The sequence below is a fragment of the Mustela lutreola genome, chromosome 10, assembly GCF_030435805.1.
Source record: "Mustela lutreola isolate mMusLut2 chromosome 10, mMusLut2.pri, whole genome shotgun sequence".
Lineage (NCBI taxonomy): Eukaryota > Metazoa > Chordata > Mammalia > Carnivora > Mustelidae > Mustela > Mustela lutreola.
The window spans coordinates 48,115,194-48,137,159 of NC_081299.1; the positions used below are offsets into that span (position 1 = coordinate 48,115,194).

Genomic DNA, 21,966 nt, shown 5'->3' on the forward strand with positions numbered 1-21,966 from the left:
CTGTCACCCCTTTCCTCTCCCCTTGCTCTGTCCCTCCCCCCTCTTTCCTCTCACAATTAGATACTGTCTCTGTTGGTCTGTTTTCAAGTTCATTGACTCTTTCCTCTATGATCTTCAATTAGCTGTGAGGCCTATTCATTAAATATTTCAGATATTGCCTTTTTCAGTAGTAGAATTTCCATTTTTAATAGTTTTTGTTTCTTATCTATTTACTGATTATGAGAATATTATCATTTATATCCCAAAAAGCATTACTAAACCATCGATTTCATGTTTTAAATTTATTTGTTATTTATTTATTTATTTATTTATTTATTTATATGTTTATTTCTTTATTAAGGTGTGCAATGATATTTAAGCAGTATTTATTGACATACAACAATGTCCAAACATACTAGTGCTCAGATCAAGCAACAACTTTATAGTGTTCTTCTAACCTTGCCTCCTTTTTTGGATGTATGATGAATTTTTATTCATGTTGACTTTGTTCTCTTTATTTTTTTTTATTTTCAGTATAGTTAGCATACAGTGTTATATTAGTTTCAGGTGTACAATACAGTGATTCAACAATTCTATATATTACCCAGTGCTCATCATGATAAGTGTACTCTGAATTCCCTTCACCTGTTTCACCCATCCCCCCACTCCCCACCCACCTTCCCTCTGGTAACCATCAGTTTGATCTTCTATAGTTAAGAATCTGGTTTTTTGTTTGTCTTTTTTTCCCCTTTGTTCTGTTTCTTAAATTCCACATATGAGTAAAAACATAGGGTATTTGTCTTTCTCTCACTCACATTTCACTTAGCAATATATGTATATGTTCTTTATTTTATTTTAATTCCAGTGTAGTTAACGTAGTGTTCTCTTAGTTTTAGGTATACAATATAGTGATTCAGCAATTCCATATATTAGTGCTCATGAAGCTAGATGTACTCTCAATCCCCTTCACCTATTTGTATAAGTTCTTTATATGTTTTGGATACTAATCCCTTATCAGAGACATCTTTTGCAAATATCTTCTCCTGTTCAGTAGGTCCTCTTTCAGTTTTGTTGACTGTTTTTTCTGTTGTGCAGAAACTCTTTGTTTTGATGGAGTCCCAAGAGTTTATTTTTGCTTTTGTTTGCCTTGCCACAGGAGACAAATCTAGGATAAACTGTTGAATTCTTGCCTTCTATTTCTAGCATCTGTGTCATCTCAGGATCATAAGCTATTAAATGGCTTTTCTCTTAAGTATAGATGACATTTTCCTTCCCTCTTATATGGCTAGCAATTTGAGATCATATCTTGAACATTATGATTGATATATTGGAGAGACACTGGGTTATTCTTATTCCGCTGAAGAGTATTTTTTTAACAGTTGGTTTATTTGGTCAAACTCAAACTCTCAAGTTTTGTCTTTCCTGTGATGAGCACTTACTGAAATCTCTGTTGAGTTCTTTCAGCTTCAGCTGGGCTACTTATAATGCAATTCAGAGATCATCCAGAAGTTGGAGTAGTATTTGTATGAAGTCTTGAGGTGCCTTTCTATGGCTGTGCTTACTATGACTAGAGCAGAGTAAATGTTCAGTAAACATTTTGCAGAATCTATGAAGAGCCTAATCAGTCGACACCATATTTGAATATTGGCATGCTCATTTTCCACTGACAAGCAGAGCTCTGTGAGAGCAATGACTTCTGTTTATCTTCGTATCTAGCCTAGCACAGGGTAGCCACATATCATATTAGTTTCCCCAATAAGTGAGTTAATTAACAAAGTATAAAAATGCACAAAGCTATTAACTTTGATGTTGAATGATTTGAATGAAACTGACTAAATTAGCTCTGGATTAAGTCAGAATTTGTCCACTTGTAAGTAAAGTTGTTCTATCACAAGTTAATAGTAAAGTTGTGGGAGGAAAAAAAAAAAAGGTTTACATTTTCTTTTAGGAATGTTTGTTGTTCTTAGGAACCATTCAGTATTGAAACCCACAGTTCCACAGTTCTTTCAGCAAAGTAAAAGACATTGTCTAGGCTGGGCTTTCTTCTTTCATTAGATTTTTATGAGAATTTCAAGGCTGGGAAAAAATCGGACAAAATGTTTTCACTTTGAGATAAGAAGAGCGTTGGAAAAACTGAGATGAAAAAAGTGACATTTCAGGTAAATGCAAATGGCAAAATGGGAGCTTTGGCAAGCCATGAACATGTATCTGAGCCTAATGATTTCATTATCTGCAAAGCAAGGTAAAGCCTCAAGACGAATACATAAAATGGATTTTAATAGAGAAAAGCCCATCATGCCATCAGATGGCTTTGTCTCAGCAAAATGATCATAGAACCTAGAATTCTGGGATTCTAAACTTGGCTTTGTCATGTGTTTTTCTTGCCTAGGAACTCTGTGCCCACAGTTTTGAGATCTCAGGCAATTGCAGTCCTCTAATTTTACAAACATTTGGCTCTTTGTCATGTTAATTTATTAAATGTTGTAGAGGGAGAAAATTAGAAATGGTCTTGTTTAAGGTCATTCCCTGAGCCAGAACTGACTCAGGTCTCAGGACTCCCTTGTCTGCGTTCTGTCATTTCAAGAATAGGAAACTCAGATGCCTAAAGGAGTCACACAGATAGCATAAACAGATTAGGCAAACAGGTTTTTTTGTTTTGTTTTGTTTCTTACTTTGACATAGAAGTTTTTCTTTTAACTCATGGCACTCTAGGGAATGATTTTATGTTCCTTCCTTTCACAGAGAGATGGGCACAGAAAAATAGAGCTCCCCTACAAGTAAAGCCTTTGTGCAGTCGTGATGAGAAATTGGTGAAATCTGATGTCTGTTATTGGGGGTGGAGGGGTGGGGAGTGGTGGTGTCTTCTAGATACTGAAGGGCACAGTTCTGTCTGACAGGATCAGTCATCACTGGATTCCAGCCGACTCTTGCCCTGGGGACTATGGGTGGCCCCATATCTTGCATCTGCCTGTTCTTCAGGAGAAACCAAAATCTGGGTTTGAAGTGGAATCTCCCAATTTAAAAATATTGGCTGATTTTTTTAAACATTATATAACCCAAATAAAATACATCTGTGAGCCAGATGTCCCCTCGTACTACCCATTTATGATCTGTGTGTTATACTGTATTGCATTTCTGTTTCTCCTGTGTTCCAAATGCTGATGCATGCCACCTTATGAGGAAGGACCTAAAAATCCAACCCTAGGTGTATAAGACGACTTTTCCCTCTTGATCTAGAAAGCCATCCTGAAGAAGCTCTGACTCCACTCAGCTCAAGCTTCCTACCTATGCATATCGTTTGCGGACTTTTCTGCTTGCTCTCAGAGCTGAAATCTGAGCAGATGGGGGAAATAAAAAAGTAGTCATAAAGTTAGGCAAGCTCTGTCTGTATATTTCTGAGGCAGCCACTTGGCAAATACAGTCATTGTGGTTAAACTGGTTATTTCACTGGGAAACAAATAACCACTAATAGGACACTATGTTCTATACTGTGCTAAATGTGCTGGAGAATAGAACATAAACAGAGAGATCAGCCCTAGGATCAGGCACTCCAGGCTTTTGAAATGAGTGCTCGTTTATTTGAAAAACTGACTTGGTCTTCACTAACCAGAGTGGACCTTTCCTACCAGATGCTGTTAGGGGGAAAAAAGAAATGCAACTGACCATTGGAGATTCTGCTGTCCGAGCCATTTTTGCCCTTTTGATGACACATCCTTCTTAATAATATATGTTGGGAACTGAGAGCCACCTCCATAGCAGGCACTCTTGCAAGGCGAATTTCATTATCACCACTTTACAGTTGTAGGAGATGAGGCTCTGAGAATTCAAGTAACCTTTCCTCGGTACCACAAAATATGAATATAGACCATGAATTCAAACCTGCATCTGTCTGTTTCCAAAGCCTGTGTTCTTTTCACTAAGCCACTGTTGTAAAATTCAGATTGTATTATTATTCCCATATGATGAGGCCAACAGATCAGGGGATGATTGCCACTGAAAGGATAGTTCATGGCCCACAGTTCTCAAGAGGAGGGGGCACACCATACCGTCATATGGGGCCACAGAATTTTCCCTCTCCCTGTGGTACCAGGCCCTGGGGTGCTTAGATCAGGGAAGCAGTAGCCCATAGAGGAGGTAGGGGTAGGTAGGCTCTGGAGTAGTTAGCTCAACCCAGACCTGACCTCAATGGCTCAGAAAAAGTTCTTTTCACCTTTACACAACCCTAGCTGTCTGGAAACATACTAGAGAGACTATCTCCTTGAGGCCCAAATAACCAATTGGTTCATAGTCTGAATGAAAAAGAATTGGCCCAATGGTTGAGTCCTAGAGACTCATGTGAACACCGGGAAGACAGCCAGATTAGGTTCAGGAGCACAAACACAGTGTTTGTTGGGTGTGTTTCAGCAAGCAGGGGAGCATCACGGGGAGACATTTCTCCTTCTGATACAATTATTTTGTTCAGAGCTACCAAGTAGATTAAGGAATAAAATCCTAGATAAGGGATTTCAAATGAGAAGACAGTTATCCACAGAGCTTAGACATTTCTGTCCTGGGAGAGCGATACCCCCATTTCTCATGTAATAACTTTTTTTTTTTTTTTCATGTGACAACTTGACAATTAGGAGAGGTCCTCTTGACAGCTCTAGGGCAACTTTTTGGTGTTGGTTTTTGAACTGGTAATCCCTCCTCCTCATCTCCTTCACTCAGCTTCTCCTTTAGTAAGCCTGGGTGAGTAATTCAAGGTCTGACTTTGTCCTGGGGTGACAGCCTGGATCAGGAGGCGGAAATGGTGTGATCCAGACCTGGGGGGCTTTAACACCCAGGCCCTTCACCACGTACCTGCAGTTACTCCTCCCTCCTGTCCACACACCTCTGCTTTTCAGGTTACTTTGGACGTTCTGCTACCAGGTTAGCCTTGAGAGTTTCATTTCCTGCTGCTGTTTCTTGTGGATCGAGCAGCCAGCACTAGGTGAAAAAGCAAAGCTGAATTTCTGAAAAAGCTGAGACACTCTAGTGGAGTTAGCACTTTAACATTCTTAGATCCTCTGTGGACAGAGTTGAAAGAAACTGACATTTTAATGTATCTTTTTCTGGTTTAAACATAAATCAGAGAAACTGTAAAACCGACCTATCTCTCTTCTTTTTCAGATAGACCACATGGTGCAGGGTCATGCTGCCTTCCCTGAACTACAAGCCAAGGCCACAGCCAGGTACCTGCTACCCCGTCCCCTTAAAGCCCCCACCCCTCCACCCCTTTCCTGTGTGAGGGCGTTCCCCTTAGGCAGCTGGGTGATTTTCAGTTCCTTTGGGCGTTGAGCATGCCCGGCAGTGTTGGGTTAGAAGACGGTCATCTAGATGATCCAAGACATATGTGTATTAGTTTTCAAAGTTATCTAAGGAGAATTCAGAGGAACTAGAGGTCCCAAAGGATATGCCAGGAACCAAGGATGAGAGAATCCAATTGTAGTGGAAGCAACGTGGGTTTTGGAGTCAACACTTCTTGGGCTTAAATCAGCTTTCCTCCTTACGGGGGGTGTGACCTTGGGCAGCTTATCCAGCCTCTTTATGCCCGTCTCTTCTGTACAACAGAGGATAATAAGTGATGTGAAGTGATTTCTAGGACATATTAAGTGAACAACACAAAGGGGTGTTTACAGTGTGCTCCCTTTCATGGAAAAAGGAGGAGATGATAAGAAACTATATGTGCATTTACTCATTTGTGCAAAAGAGATGCTGGAAGGTTAAACCAGAAACTGATGAGACTAGTGCCCTAGTGTGGGAACTAGGAATGGGATGGAAAAATGGGGGAGTGAGAAGTGGGTAAGAAGTGGAGATGGTACTTTTCCGAGTAGATCTTTATATAAAACTGTAATTCTTAGAACCATGGTGATGCTTTACGTGCCCCTTGAAATTAGAAAGTAGATAGGTAAGTAGGTTAGATCGTAATAGGTAATTAATAGGTAGGTAGGTAGGTTGGTAGATGGATGGATACCAAGATTTATTTGTATAGTGGTAGTGGGCAAAATGAAATACAATTGGCAAAATCTAAACCTATTGTATTAATAATGAATAACGTAACAGCAGTAAGAAGGAATTGAGAAAGAAAAGAACTAATCCAAGTAACTTTGGGAAAGAATATTTTGACAGTATGATGTATAACTGAAGATAAAATAACTGTACATCAGTGTTATACTCTGGGGTGCCTCCGTGGCTCAATCGTTAAGCATCTGCCTTCTGCTCAGGTCATGATCTCAGGGTCTGGGATCAAGTTTGGGATCAAGCCCCACGTCGGGCTCCCTGCTCCGTGGGGAGCCTGCTTCTCCCTCTCCCTCTGCCCCTGCCTTTGCTCCTGGTTTCTCTCTGTCTCTCTCACCTCTCTCCCTTTCTCTCTCTTCCTCTTTCTCTCTCAAATAAATAAATAAATACAATCCTTAAAATAATTTTAAGTATCATTCCTAAATTTGTTTTTCATGAGTTTCTGGGTTAGCTCTTCTGAAAATCCTTTATGGTGTATGCTACAACTAAGCAAATAAATATAACAATTACAGTTCTGATAGCAGGCACCACTGCTATTTCTGCCACTATTACTAATGGTTTTATAGAAGAGGAAAACTTACTTGGTGGTGGTGGTTCTAGGGCTGAAACCTTCTTGTGCAAAGTGTGGTAAAGTAGTAAGAACCCTGGATTAAGAATCAGAAGTCTCGGATTCTTGTGCCAGTTCTGCCATTAATGTCTCTGTGACTCAGTTCCCTCGCCTATAAAACCACAATAATACTGTGGAGGAAAGTAGATTGCGAAAGTCCCAGTCTCTGAAGATCTTAAAACCCAACACAAACCTAAGGGGTAGTTAGATTTTGCATTGAAATACTCAAACTTTCCAGAACTTTCTTCTGTAGATGAGCTTCATGTGAGTAGTTTTTATGGAGGAGAAGAAAGAGAGCTTTATGGATTACTAGTGCAGCCTCAGAGAAACAGCAGCACGGGGGGTCCAGAAGCAGCAATTATAGGATTCAGATGTGGAGTCAGAACTGGTTTTAAATCCCAACTCTTTCCACATACTAGTCTACTTCATACCACCTTCAAACTACCTCCCTGTAATTTTCCCCTTTAGAGCTAAGTTTCTCCAGTGCATTGCCTATACTCGTGGTCACTACTTCCTCATTTTGCATCCATCCCTTGCCCACTTCAATTTGAATTCTGTCCCCACTGGCCCCTGAAACAGTTAATGATAAGGTCCTCAGCAGCCTCTGTTGATGAGTCTGTAGGGTGCTTTCCAGTCCCCATCCTTGGGCTCGCAGCAGGATGTGGCACCAATGATCCCACCTTCCTCTCCTCTATAACACTCTCTTCCTTTGGCTTTCTTTCTGGAATGTTGCCTCCTCCCAATTTTCCTCCAATATCTCTGGCTTGTCCTTTTAAGTCTCCTTTTCAAGCTCAAGTTTGATCTTTTTCTTTCTTCCCTTTTCCTTCTTTCTTTCTTTTCTTCCTTCCTTCCCTCCCTCCTAGCTTCCTTCCACATGGGCATGGGCGTGGAGCCCAGTGTGGGGCTCGAACTCACAACCCTGAGATCAAGACCTCAGCTGAGATCAAGAGGCAGACACATAACCAACTGAGCCACCCAGGTGCCCCTCAAGATCTTTTTCTACCCCTACATCAAAGTTCATTACAGCTAGGGTCTTGGCCCTCCTCCCTTCGTTCTTTGTCATCTCTTTCAAGGTGGTCCCATCTAATTCTTGCCTTCATTTCTTTCTTTTTCTCAAATTTTACACCCAGCTTGTATATTTAGTAGGTATTCAATAAATGCTGATTCTTTTTCCTTTCACTTTCTTTCTATTGTCTTGTAAAAGAAAGTGCATCTCTGTCTTATCAGATATATGAATACACTAATCCAAGACTATAGGACCCATTATACGTTGGGTCTTAGGAAGAAATAGGCATAACTATTATTAAAGTGAATTTGGCTGTTCGGAAAGGACAGCGAATTCCTTGGAATCAGAAACTGCATGCCTGTTTTGGTGTGGCTTGAGGCTCTCTGAAAACAGAATGCAAGTCACCCCTGCCTCAGAGCTTAACATCGGCAAATCCTATTTAAAACTGTAGGAACAAGTGTTGATAAAAAGATTTATCACAGTATTTTATACTCTTGATTTGCCATTATATTTTTAGATCCATCCCTGAAGAATAATGTTTTGTGAGCTTATAAATTAAGTCAGCAGTAACTACATGTACTCATGCATGTCACTGGCAAGCAGAATATTTCTCTATGTGAGGCTAAATTTCCAGAGATTTCACGCCTTAGCGATCGCCTGACATTGATCATAACTTTGGCCCTTTTCCTCTAAACGTCCCATTATTGTCTTAATTCCTTTATTAGGAACCATATTGGGAACCTTAGTTCTCTTATTGCGAACCTTAATTCCCAGCATCTCAGAATGAGGTTCTAGTGATAGCATGGTTTGGTGGGAAGGTGTTGCCATAAACCACAAGTGTTCAAGGTTGGTAGTAGCAGAACAAAGGTGATGACTCTTATGAGCATTTAGGATCATAAAATAAAAGAAAAAAGGTCCCTACTTTCATGTAAATTTCACACACACACACATATGTACGTACGAGTGTGTGTGTGTGTGTGTGTGTGTGTAGATAGAGGAAGAGCACATTTGCTGACCAGGAATTGGTAAGCTTTCTGAAGAAAAACAGAAATGAGTAAAGAGATGGATGAGGGGTGTTGGGGTGTTGGAAATTCTTTCAGGTAAAGAAGCCATCCTTGATAAGGTGACAGGTAAGAGGGCCTCTGAATAAAGAATGGGAGCAAACCATGCGTCTGTGGGTTATGTGGCAAATCAGGGGTATAAAATACAAAATCTGTTTATCAGTACTTGTTTTTCTACTTGCAGATATGACTTGCTGATGCCAAGCTCTGAGACAGGGGTGTTCTATGTTCAGAGAGCTCCAAGTCACCCCAAAAGACGTAAGGAACGGCAAGGCCCCAGGCCTTGAGGCAGTAGCCAGCTTGGCAGGCTGTTGGATACTATAAAGGCCCTTGTGGCCAGACCAGAGTGGAAGGGAGCTGCAAACAGGTGAGGGCTTGAAAATTAGCGAAGGCCAAACTATGGAGGCCATTGTAGATAACAGTAAAGACACTAGAATCTATTCCAGGTTTTAGTCTCCAAGCAGGGAAAAGATACCATCAGATTTAACTTAAAAGGATTACTTTGGCTGCTCTGTGGAGGGGGGGACAGAGTAGAAGATAGGGCCCCCTGATCTCCACGAGCTCACAGTGTACTGGAAGGAGAAGGACTGTAATCAGAGAAGCCCACCTGTTCTGAGTTACTTTTGTAAGCATTTCCTGTTGTGATTGCTGCTGGTTTCAGGTCCTAATTTAGGATTATCAGAATGAAATTTTCCTAATTCACATTTTTTCTTCCAACCTTTGTTTTCTCCCACTTCCCCTGGACTTTTCTGTCATTTCTGTAAGGACAATCAATGTCTTTTTTTTTTTTTAAGCTTTTATCTATCTATTTATTTATTTATTTTTAAAGATTTTATGTGTTTATTTGACAGAGAGAAATCACAAGTAGATGGAGAGGCAGGCAGAGAGAGAGAGAGGGAAGCAGGCTCCCTGCTGAGCAGAGAGCCCAATGCGGGACTCGATCCCAGGACCCTGAGATCATGACCTGAGCCGAAGGCAGCAGCTTAACCCACTGAGCCACCCAGGTGCCCCTTATCTATTTATTTTTGAAAGAAAGAGGAAGAGAGAGAGCGCACAAGCAGGCAGAGCAGCCGGCAGAGGGAGAAGGAGAAGCAGACTCCCCGCTGAGCTGGGAGCCTAATGCGGGGCTTAATCCCAGGAGCGTGAGATCTAAGCAGAAGGCAGATGCTTAACCAACTGAGCCACCCAGGCACCCCACAATCATTGATCTGATTTATTCCTCAGGGCTCTTTTTCCCTTTGCCTCTGTGATTCCCATAATCCCACTAAGGATCAATTTCTTCAAATGCACTGACCCCCATATGTCAAATCTCGGTTACATTTAAAACTCCCCATTATCGCTCCTTGGCCTTTGGGCTAAGATCAAGTGTAAAACTCCCCATTAAAGGCTGTGCAAGGAAAGCAACAGAAAAGATAAGTACATTTATTGAGAACATGCAATGTTCCTAGCACTGTACTTGCTGCTAGTTTTCTGTATGTTATCTCATTTAATTCTAGATAAGGAAATGAGGATTATAGGTAACTCTTAGACTCCACTTCCAAAGATGATTCTTACTTGCCAGGCTGCTCTGGTGTTCTCATATTGCTTTCTTGGCCTTGATGGCTTCTTCAGTCTCAGTCTGTCCATCTGACAACTGGGGCCATCAGTCTATCAGCAAGTGTTTACTTAGGCTCCCCTGAGCTACGACAGTCGTAGAACAAGGGTGATGATATTCACACCTTTCATTCCCTAGGGTGTGCCGGGATAACCACTAAATTCTTGATGGCTCTTGGATGGGAAATGTTTCTTAAACAGTAATAAGATCGAAATTCTCATGTCTTTCTTTGGCTTCTATTGGTCATGCAAGGATAAGAAAGTGCTCTAGAAAACTGAGGACTGTGTTGACTTAGGAGATAAATTCTACATTTCATCAGTGGACATCCAAGAGGAAGCATTGGGTGGGTTGTTGGCTATCTGACCTGGAACTCATAAGAGAAATAGGCAGGAGTTAGGAGTGTACAGTTGAAGGTCCTTAGTCCTAGATGGTACCTGAAGCCATGAGAGGAGGATGGATCACATAGGGTACAGAAAGAGGGACAGGACGGACAAGGACAGATCTCTAGGAAGCTGAAAATATTTAAGGGACAAGTAATGGAAGAGAGCCAGCTGGAGAGGAAGCAGGAAAACCAAATGAGTATAGTGTCTGGAATCAAGGCAAGGAGAACAAACGACTAAGAAGTGGTCAAGTGGTGCAGAATGAGAGAAAACTCAAGTGAAATAAAGGCAAACATGGTCCAGTGGAGTTGGCAGCAAAGGGCGCTATCCCCCACTGTGGGACCAGTTTCAGTAGACTCCGTGTTATGGCGGGCCAAGAAGTGAGGAACTGGAGACTGGCAGACTTTCTCAATTCCTGAAGGGGCACAGATGTCTTTTGGTTGGACCATGTATTCTGATTTTTCATTTCAAAATATGGTCACTGAATTTCTGGGCAGTCCAAGAATCCTAAGAATTAAATAACTTATAGGGAGGCAGGGGAGAGTAGAGATTGTAGGGATGCTGTCCTCATTTAGGATTGTAAGCAATGAAGTCTGACAAAAATTGTCCCTGACTCTTGGGTTTAGGTTGTTGTTGGGTTTTTTTTAAAGATTTTATTTATTTATTTGACAGACAGAGATCACAAGTAGGCAGAGAGGCAGGCAGAGAGAGAGGGGGAAGCAGGCTCCCTGCTGAGCAGAGAGCCCAATGCAAGGCTTGATCCCAAGACCCTGGGATCATGACCTGAGCCGAAGGCAGAGGCTTTAACCCACTGAGCCACCCAGGCACCCTGACTTGGATTTTTTAAAGCTAGAAATGAAACTCCTATGACAAGAACGGAGGGAGAATTCTTTATTGATTACCTATTATTTTATAGTGCACAGGCTCAATATTTAATCTTCATAGCAGCCTATAAGGTGATAGAATTAGCCCCAGGTACAGAAAAGTAAACTGGGCTTGGGGGGTTTAATGGTACCTGACCACCCAGTCACGACACGGTGAAGTCACTGTGTGGTTGTTGAAACTGTATTTTCTTCATCATGTACAGGGGGGATGAGGGCTGCAGGAATTCCTCTCTCCAAGAGTAAGTATGTGAGCCTGGAGTTTGTGAGAGGGAGGGAGAACCACCCACTTGAAACAGCTAACATGTGATTCCCGAGCTGGAAGAGGGCAGACCGCCTTTTGAGAAGGAATTGGTAAAAAATCCCAAATGAAGCAAAGTCAGAACCAAAAAAGGCATCATGTAAGGTTAAAATTATGTGAATAATGATGTGCATTTGTTACTCTAATGTTTTCCAAGTGCATTTCATTTTGAGTGATATACTCAGATAGCACACATGGTAAGGTATAATTGAAAAAACATGCAGGAGAATGGCTGCATTCAAAGAATAAACATACAGCTGTGAGGAGGTTAGGAGTCAAAGGGGTAAGCCTATGCCCCGTCCCCCAGGGATCTCATTAGTGCATGAGTGACCATATATGTAAGAGGCTAAACGGATCTCACTGTTTGCAAAGACCCGCGGTAAATGAGACAATGACGAATCAATAGTAATTAGGCCTATAGGTTCTTATTGACCCAGATGTCTGAAACCGAATGCCCTGCCCTGAGATTCCTTGAGAGGCAAATGAAAAGATTTATAGACATGTGCTTTAAAAAAACAAAGTCCCTTCATTTTAAGTCCCGTGACGTGACGGCATTCTGAAGTGGGGTGTTGGTAGAACTGGGAAAGACTCGACTTCCGGCTTGAAAGGGCGTTCTCGTGGCTTTAGTTGTCACTGTGGTTCCTATTGGACTGTGAGCAGAGAGCGTGGGAAATCGAAAAGCGGAATGTGATCGTATTCTCCCCAAGTGCAAGGCTTCGGCTTGGCCTTCCACAGAGGCCTCTGGGACCCTTTCCTAACACTGCCCTAGAGTCATGCTAAAACAGGGTTCAAATGTGGGCCTTGACCAGTTATTTCTGACCTTAGTTGCAGAAAGCACATGGCATGAGAGTCACACAGAGGAGTGTTTGTTTAATTTCAACCTCTCTCTTGGGTTTTCGAGGTCTTCACTTTGAGCATCCTTCTGGGAAGGGGTGGTATCAGGGCTGGGGTTGAAGACTGTGTGCTGTCAGGCAGGGAGTGGCAGCTGCAATGCTGTGTCGCGCAGCCCTTTTCCAACAACATCGTTGTCCTAGTAGCATCCAAAGCGGAAGATTTTTAGATGGGAATGAGGTGTCACAACGAGAAGCAAAGAAATTACCTCCACCCAGCATACCTGTGCACACACACAGGCACACACACACACGCAGGCATGCCTGCACATGCACAGGTACACGTGCATACCAGTCTTGCATGCGCACGCACAGGCACACAGCACACACAGGCAAAGGCACATACAGGCTTGCATATACATGCGCAGGCACACGTCCACATTCAGGCTCGCAGGCACATGCACAGGCACACACACACACACAGACACACAGGCATGCATGCTCATCCAGGCTCGCATGCACAGGTGCACGCACACACCCAGGCCCATATCTACACACAGAGGCACATGTACATAGGTTCACATGCACACGCACAGGCACACAGCACACACAGGCAAAGGCATATACAGGCTCGCATGCACACACACACAGGCACATGTGCACAGGCTCACAGGCACATGAACAGGCACACACACACACAGACATGCATGCACACCCAGACTCACATGTACAGGCGCACACACACACACCCAGGCTCATATCCACACGCAGAGGCACGTATACACAGGCTCACGTGCACATGCACAGACATGCGTGCACAAGCACATACACACACACACACAGGCTCACATGCACAGGCACGCGCACACACACTTGTACTCACTCCTGCACTTTCATAGACCAATTTTGTTTTGCTATCTTTTCTGTATTGAGGTAACACACAAAATTTTTATTTAACAGAAGAATTGAAAACCACTCTTCTGCTTGTTTGTTTCTTCCTTTAAGCTTAATTTGGAAAACTTTTGGGAACTTCATGGGCTCCATGGGAGCAGTCACAGTGTCACAAAACTGGAATTAGAAATCTCTAAGCACTCCTAAAGCATTTTTTAAATTTTTATTTATTTATTTATTTGCGTTTTTAAAATGCAAATAGTATCATGTTGGGTATCTCAGATACTAACCTCCCTTGAACATTAGTTTCCTATACTTTTTTCCTGCCATTATTCAAGCCATGCTTTTAAGCTTTAAAGCTATCTTTCCAAGGTCACCAGTGAGAAGTTGCATGGATGCCACCCTTTGATTAACTCACTTCCCTCTAGAATCATTGGTTCACGACTTGAAGAAGGAAGCCCATTTAAAGAGGGGAAGGGTAACCCACTTCAGTCTTGATGCCATGCAGTAAGATCTAGCTCCGTGAGATAAGTATTAGGATGCCCATTTTATATATGGGATAACTGAAGTTCAGAGAGGGTGAGTCACTGGTCCCTGTCACCCAGCTAGGATGGGTGGAACCCAGATCTGAGCCCAGGACTACCTTGGCTCTAGTCCACTCATCTATGGCTCCCTCTCATGCAAACATGTGAAGGCTGAAAGGTGGTGAGACTCCCTCATTCTTCACCCAAAGAACCTGAGCCTTAGAAAGGAGAAGAAACATATGCCATGCCATTTGGTGCATTGGGGTTGGAAATCAAGTCTCCTAATTCCTGATCTAACTGCATTCCTCTGTCCTATCACTTCCTTTAGCCAACTCCCATCCCGAGTCTCGAAACTTACCTTTATGTTTTGTCACCTCGTCATTATTGTTACAATTAGGAATACTGATTTTTAAAAAATCCTTTACATATGTACATTATTGTACAGTTTACAAAATATGCTATCTTCACATACATAGTCTCCTTTGATCCTCACAATAACCCTATGAGGTAAGTTGGAGAGGGATTATAATATCTGTTTTTACAGATGTTAAGAAGCCACTCCTGGACCTTGTGCGCTGATTCCAAGCCTTTCCACTTTGTACTGAGACACACAACCTGTTCTTGGTGATGGCCCAGTACGATCAGACAGAGCAGTATGCTGGTTCCTGTGGGTTTGGGTAGTTTCTCTGCTAAGGGTTTGGGGACCCTGCTTTGTTTCTGGATCTGATATGGAAGTACAAATCGTTTCTTTCTGCAGAACAGTTTGCTTCCTGACCCTGCCCCCCCCTTCTAAAAACAAAATCAACTTCTCTTCCAGATGCCAGAGTGTATATGCATATTTGAACAGTCACCTGGATCTGATTAAGAAGGCTCAGCCTGTGGGTTTTCTCACTGTTGATTTACATGTTTGGCCAGATTTCCATGGCAACCGGTCTCCCTTAGCAGATCTGACACTGAAGGGCATGGTAAGTAAGTAACAGCCAGTCCTTGCACAAAGGTGAAGGCAGGCCAAAGGGTTACAAAGTCTGGAAGAAGCAAAGCGAGAAGAAAGGAAAAGAGGAAAAATTACCAGGACAGGCCAAGGGCGCACGGGCTTGTTGCAGCTGCACCGCTGGTGCGAAGGCTCTTACCACCCCCCAGCATGAGCTGCTGAAAGTTCTCATTGTTTCTGAGCCAACCTTGAAAGTGTTAAAAGCACTATTTCTTACATTTAGCTACTGCGCGTCTTTGTCCTGTGGAGCGGCTGGAAGTCGTGAGCCCCTGCCCGTGTGATTTTTATTTACCTCACTTTGCAGAGTCATGTTTTCTGTCTCCCTCCCCAGCCCACCCAGTAAATAAGTGGTAAATATTACCACCCATGGTCTTGATTGCCACAACCACATGTCTGCTCAGGGTCTGAGTCAGAGCTGTTCAGAGTGCATGTTAATAGTATTAGGAGTTCGGTTCAACTTTGCTAGAAGTAAAATAAAATTAATGACTTATGTCGGGAGATAAATGGAGCTGTGTGTGACCTTCAGGATCACTGGTGGTGCAGAAGATTCTGGGCCCCCCAGAAGGGCCAGGGTGAACTTGGGGCAGCGTTCATAGCCCCCTACACCAAGACAGGACATCCTGGTGGCCAGGCGAGAGTAGGTCGCTGAGAATCGTATAATCATGGAGAATATATTTGAGGCTGGAGGAAGCATGTTCAAGCTGGAGAAATAGAACCAAGCTTCAGAGGCCAGGAGGGGCCGCAAATAAGAATATAAGCCAGGAATTCAGAATCCAGGAAGATTTCAAAAAGTTGAGAAGCAGAGTATGCAGTGAACGGAGGCGGGGAGCTCAGAGTGGACGCTGTGAGCATCGCAGGGTTTACGTGGCGTGACTGTGGCGCAGGCCGCTGGCTTAGAGAGCTCCAAGGCTCAGAATTCTATGGTTTTTGTGATTCATTTTATTGAGATTGTTTTCATTGTTTTTGGGATGCCAACAAGAAGACTGATCTTTATTTTCATTACCTAGTTGACATAATCAACTTCTGCTAATAAAATGGAATCACGGGAAAAGAGAAGAAAATTGGACATAGCGTAAGTTATGTCTGTCTGGAGTCCGTGAAGCGTGCCCACACAACAGATAATGAGCTTGGCCTGCTTACTTGGCCTGTGGAAGCAGAAGAGGAATGTTGGGAGAGACCATGTGGCCACAGGCTGCGGCCAGAGCGCTGTACTTGCAGATAAACTGACTCTCTGGGTACAACCAGGGATTGGGGAAGAGCACATTTTGTATAGATACAAAAGTTAAAGTTGGTGTCTGAATTGAAGACAAGTATCTGAAACTAAGTATAATGGGCCTTTACAATGTGAGAGATGTTAAAAAAACATGGCCAGTTCATAAAATGACCCCATAATGAAGCAGGACTATGTAGTGAAATGATTGTGGGTCTGGAGTCCATGGACTTGGATCTGAGTCCTTCCCTGGGGGCCCTCTCTTGCCAACTTCTGTCATACCCAGCGTGGCTGGACCCATGGCTCCCAGTGGCTTTTCTCTGTTTCTTAAAACCAAGCCTGATATCCAAAGATGTAAGAGTTACCCTCATAAGGATATTCTTAGAAAGGTAACCCAGATCCAGAATGTAATCCCCAAGGAGTCGGTGGAGGGCTTTGAAGAATGTTTGGCTCATTATAATGAACACAGCTAAGGACGTACCCACCAAAGAAGACCCCTTGCATATGGGGACATCTCCCCAGTTGTATCAGAAAAATCCTAGTCTGTTTACTTTTTTTAAAAAGTTTTATTGTGTTATATATATATTTTTTAAATGATTATTTATTTATTTATTTATTTGGAGAGCGAGCACAACAAGCAGGGGGAGGGGCAGACAGACTGAGAGGCAGAGGGAGAAGCAGGCTCCCCACCAAGCAAGGAGTCTGATGCAGGACTTGATCCCAGGACCCTGGAATCAAAGGCAAAGACAGACGCCTAACCAACTGAGCCACCCAGGCGCCCCCGAAAATGTTTTATTGTTTAGTAAGCAAACCTCATCTATCACATGGTATTTCTGAGCATTGACTTCCCTCTGTAACTGTTCTTGTGTTGGATTTACATCGGAATAGCTGCCACTCCGTCGGCTTACATCACCACGCTGGAAGGAGAAGGTGACCTCGATGAGATGGAAGGAAGGAAATTCTGGGCTAAAAATTTCTCCCAATATTTCTCTCACTCAGTTAGTTTCAGATAACATCAAACTAATCACCTTGCAGTCTCTCTTGTCATGTTCTCCTCTGCCAGAACCTACAGTGACTACTGTCTCCAGCACCCTTCAGTAAATACTTATTTGGTACCTAGATGTGCCAACTGCAGGAAGGTGCAATTAGGACGTTCCTGGGGCACGATTCAGGGGAGGAGAGGGAAGTGCTTGATCAAGTGTATAATAGCAGGTAGAATTTTCAGGATACTCCCAGGAGGGAAAGAGACATACATGACTTCTTTTGGCTCCTGAAACATTTCTCTGGGCATATACTAAGTAATTAATATGTACTTAATCGATGGTCAACATGGAGATGAGAAAGAAATCACGTATGGCTTTAAAAACATAGGTACAAACAATTTACTAATATGAAATAGATCAGTTGCTCCTCCTACTATCCATATAAGTATTTAATGCCAGCATTAATGCCGCCTTCCTCTACTCCATTTGAAAATATATGTGAAGATGCAAAAAAAAAAAAGCATAAACTCATGCTGACTTTGAAAATTCACATGTCATTCAACGAGCGACACTAGAATTGACAGCCTCAGAGAGAATCTGGGAAGAATTTCCTGAATCTAAAAGACTAACTGGGACTTGTTGGATAAATCTATGACATAAGGACAAAGTAAATCTCTGGCCTTACCAGAGTTCGGACCTCTCTACCTTCTGCTCCTCAGCTGAATGTCGCGAGGGCCCTTTAAGCCTCAGAACAGGGCAGTCCTCCCTCCCCTGCCAATGGTTTTAGGGTGTTTTGGTTTTTTGGAAGCAGCCAGTGAGCTTAACTTTCCAGAACTCTCCCACAATCCAGACCTTATTGTCCCTTTCAGCTCAATCCATCAGAAAACTGCCAACCCAGGAAACCAACTGGGCACAAAGTCTGATTTGGGATGGCGGGTGATGCCCTGCATTCTAAGGATCCTGAGTAACACTGTGTTACTGGGACATAGGTAGGAATTTGAAGGAGGGGTATAGGTTTGCATGTCTGCTCTCTGTTCTAGGGTTGAAAAACGGGGATATGGTGAGGCCACCCAAGCCACCTAAAATAAAAACTGCTGGACTCTGGGGACTGGCAACCAGGTGTAGATCTGAAGAGGTAAATCCATGTTGCAGTGAGTAGGGCTGAGAGTAAATCATACATACACTCTGCTGGGAAACACTGAATACATATAGCTCTCAAGTTAAAATGAATCAAAAAATAGGAAAGGGAGTCCATTAGGAAAATGTGTTGCATACAAAGCAAAAGGAATAGCGTTGGAACACTTACGGGAAGGCCTCAAAGAATTAGATACTGCTGAAACCAAAAGAAAATATTAAAACCTCTTTGGCACTTTCAGTAGGATTTTTTTTTAAAGGCACGTTTCTGAAATAGGGCAGAAACTTAGTGGGGGAAAAATGAGCTCAGATGGAAAGGCAGTGGAATGAGAAGAAAAAGGAAATGATGAAGACAAAATACAGCAGCAGAATTAAAGCATGCATTGAAGGCAATACAAAATAATTTTTACAGAAGAAACTAATATCAGAGCTGCCATATGACATAGCCTGTACTTTCCATTTATTAGAAAAACATTTTGAGGGTAGAGGCTACCAATGGCTTGTTTACTTTTAGAATTTCATTGGTGTTTAGGTCAACAGCAGGTATGGAATGATTCCCCTATAGCCAAGCAGTTATGTCAGTCTTTACTTGTCAAGAGGGAAGTGAGCGGTGACCTGCCTAAGGTCAGTCTCCATGACAAGAAATGGGGAGCTTAAATAAAAACGTGCATCCTGACTTCCAGCATGCGGGTCCCCACAGGACTGCCTTAACTCCCACCTCTGGACTCACTCGAGGCGCTGAGGACTGTGAGCTGGGAGTCCTACCAGCCATCCTGTACGTGGTTTCACCCTGAACCACAATCTGCAGCCTAGTCCTCGCTTCCCTGCTATGAAAACCAGTCTTCTCACTCCTTCCATGTCTGTCCCTACCCTGGGTATTGGATTTAAGCTCTGACCGCTCTCTCCTCAGTCACGGTTTTTGTTTCCTTCGCACCCTCGCTGACTCGGATTCCAGGAGCAATCAGCCCTCCTGGTTGGACCTGCTTTAGTTGCTTCCCCTCAGAAGTAGGAGCGAGGCGTGACCCAGGACACTCTCCATTATGCGGGAGAGCATCCTTTTCTTCTCTCCGGGTAGCAGCTGCCTCCCTGCCCTGTGCCTCACTGCTTCATTGCTTTGGTGATGCGGTATTGGCCCGTGGTGCTGGGCGAGAAAGGCATGGAGGTTAGTGCGTGGGCCACATACTCGTGGGCCTGGACCAAGTAGCTGCCCAGGCAAGTATTCTCCTTTCTGCTTAGTAAATTAGGTAAGGGCCATGCCTGTGATGTGTAAAGGCAGCAGAAGCTCGGGTCATAGCCATCAGTATCGAAACATCTAATGCTGGTGACTCTAGGTTCTTTAAAAGCAAAAGAAAAATGCATACTTTTAAGGAAACATGGCATGGTCACGCATAAGGAAAGAGGAAGTTAAATATTCACCAACCATCAGGAACGGTTGCTTGTTTCAGGTGTGTGTGTGTGTGTGTGTGTGTGTGTATGTGTGTGTGATTGGTTTTATTTGGAACGACTGGTTGGACAGTTCTTTACCACTGCGAAACAGCAAAGAGAGCCCAGGGTTTGAAGTCAGATCTGTATTTGCTCTCTGGCCTGCAAAGGGGTGACCTCTGAGGTTAGCAATGTGTGGTCAGTCTGCTCATTAGTAAGCAGGAGGAGCACGAGGCTTCCTTGCAGGGTCATTGTCAAGGATCAGATGGGGAGACTATCCCATCATGGACAGACAGCAACAGCACATACTTTGGAGTCTGTAGCTTCTGCTTAGTGGCCCTTATCTGCCTGTGAGAAGACGACTAGCAGGATTCTAAGTGTGGCCCTTGAGTGCAGCCAGCCCCGAGCCATCCACACCATAGCCCGGGGACCAGCTGGACTCGCCAGCCGTGGAGGCCGTCCGCTGTGGACAGCCAGCAGGTGTGGCTCAGCAGTCCCTGGTCCATACAGACCAAGTTTCACACAGGTACAGAGATCAGTCTTTTTCCGTATGTAAGTCCTTGGCCCTCAAGTCCCTCAACACAGTGGGAAGCCCACATTTGATGTACAAAACAGGGAGTACTGTAGGAATTTTGAAAGGGTCCTTGCCTCCTTGTATATGTGACCAATTTCCTTTCTCCAATTAATACTACTACTTTGTCTCAGGATGTATGTGTGTGTGTGTGTGTGTGTGTGTGTGTGTGTTACTCTTTTCCTGAAATATCCAAGAAGTGAATTAATCAAATTTAATCACAGGTGCAAGTCACCTCAGGCGTATCAGGCCATGAAAACACCCTATTCACCAGGGGTTGAAACATGTTTTCTCTGCTTCATTTTGCAAGTACAGCACTACCCAGAACAGAAAGTTATCTTCTGGTGCTTTGAAGAGCTGTGATTTCTAACATAAGGCCATATGCTGCTCAAACTGCTGGAGAGGTTGAGTGCTGCTCCAAGGGCTCTTCAAAGCAAGCACAGAGCAAGTGTGCATGTGAAAAACTAGGAGGGAGTCAGGAAAGAAGCATGTCGAGATCTCAGCCCGTTCCCAGAGGAGTGAACCCCAGCTAGAGATGAGCATTACTAAAGAGAGTCAGATGTGGATGTAGTCAACAACTCGGATGGGTATTTGCAAGAGCTCGGTAGAAGCCAGAGGTGGTAACCCAGTGGTTTCCTCTGATGGGAAGATAGATGACACAGATGGAAGCTCATGAGCTAATTCAAGCAGCTCTGGACTGGTACATTTATCAAGCTTATGAAGACATGGACTCTTTGACATGAGTCTGTTGATGATTTTGTTACAATGTAATGCTGTTTCATCTCACCATTGTTTTTTTACATATTGTTTTTGCTTATGACAAATTGAGTCCTATAACAAGGCTTGATATCCTAAGTGTCTTTCAGCTGGGTTTCCCTTAATATGTTTTCTTACTGAACAACTTATTTAGCAGCTGGTATTTGGTTTCATAGTAGGGGTCATTTTTTTCTAGAACCGCATTATGTCAGGTCCCATGACAGATGCTTTACATACATCATCACCAACTCCAATAGGAACCCTACCTGAGGGGCGCCTGGGTAGCTCAGCTGTGAAGCGTTTGCCTTCAGTTCAGGTCATGATCCCAGGGTCCTGGGATCGAGACCCGCATCGGGCTTCCTGCTCAGCGATAAGTCTGCTTCTCCCTCACCCACTCCCCCTGCTTGTATTCCCTCTCTCACTGTGTCTCTTTCTGTCAAATAAATAAAATATTCCAAAAAAAAAAATAAAGGAACCCTACTTGACAGTGTTGTTGCCCCATTCAAAGGGGTGAAGAGATTAAGGCCCAGAGAGTCAGAGTTATTTGCCTAGAGGAGAGGAAAACAGAAGTATTACAATCTAGTCAGTTCACACTGAGGTCACTGACATCCTTTTGGGGGGGAAGAGAAAAAAAAACCCTAGGTTTTTGCGTTTTCAGGCTCCTACTCTGCTTTCAGTGTGTCTGCCATATTTCCCCCTCATTTTCGGGACTTTTTAAAAATTATGTCAGATTCAGACATTGTTTTCTTAGTGCTTTCTATCTTCTGTAACTATACCGAACAACAAGTAAAACCCAGGGGAGGCAGGCA

The 21,966-nt window shown here is 43.3% G+C and overlaps 1 protein-coding gene across 15 annotated transcripts in view; it reads left to right on the forward strand.

Moving 5' to 3' along the window:
* FGGY (FGGY carbohydrate kinase domain containing) overlaps window positions 1-21,966 on the forward strand; it is a 412,410-nt gene that overhangs the window by 287,252 nt on the left and 103,192 nt on the right. For all 15 annotated transcript variants that reach the window (XR_009345297.1, XM_059137206.1, XM_059137204.1 and 12 more), the window contains 2 exons: window positions 5,128-5,189; window positions 14,908-15,055. Coding sequence is in view for 14 of the 15 variants with exons in the window: in XM_059137206.1 (XP_058993189.1) it covers window positions 5,128-5,189; window positions 14,908-15,055 (210 nt within the window). In the remaining variant the exon portion in view is untranslated. The remainder of the gene's footprint in view (window positions 1-5,127; window positions 5,190-14,907; window positions 15,056-21,966) is intronic.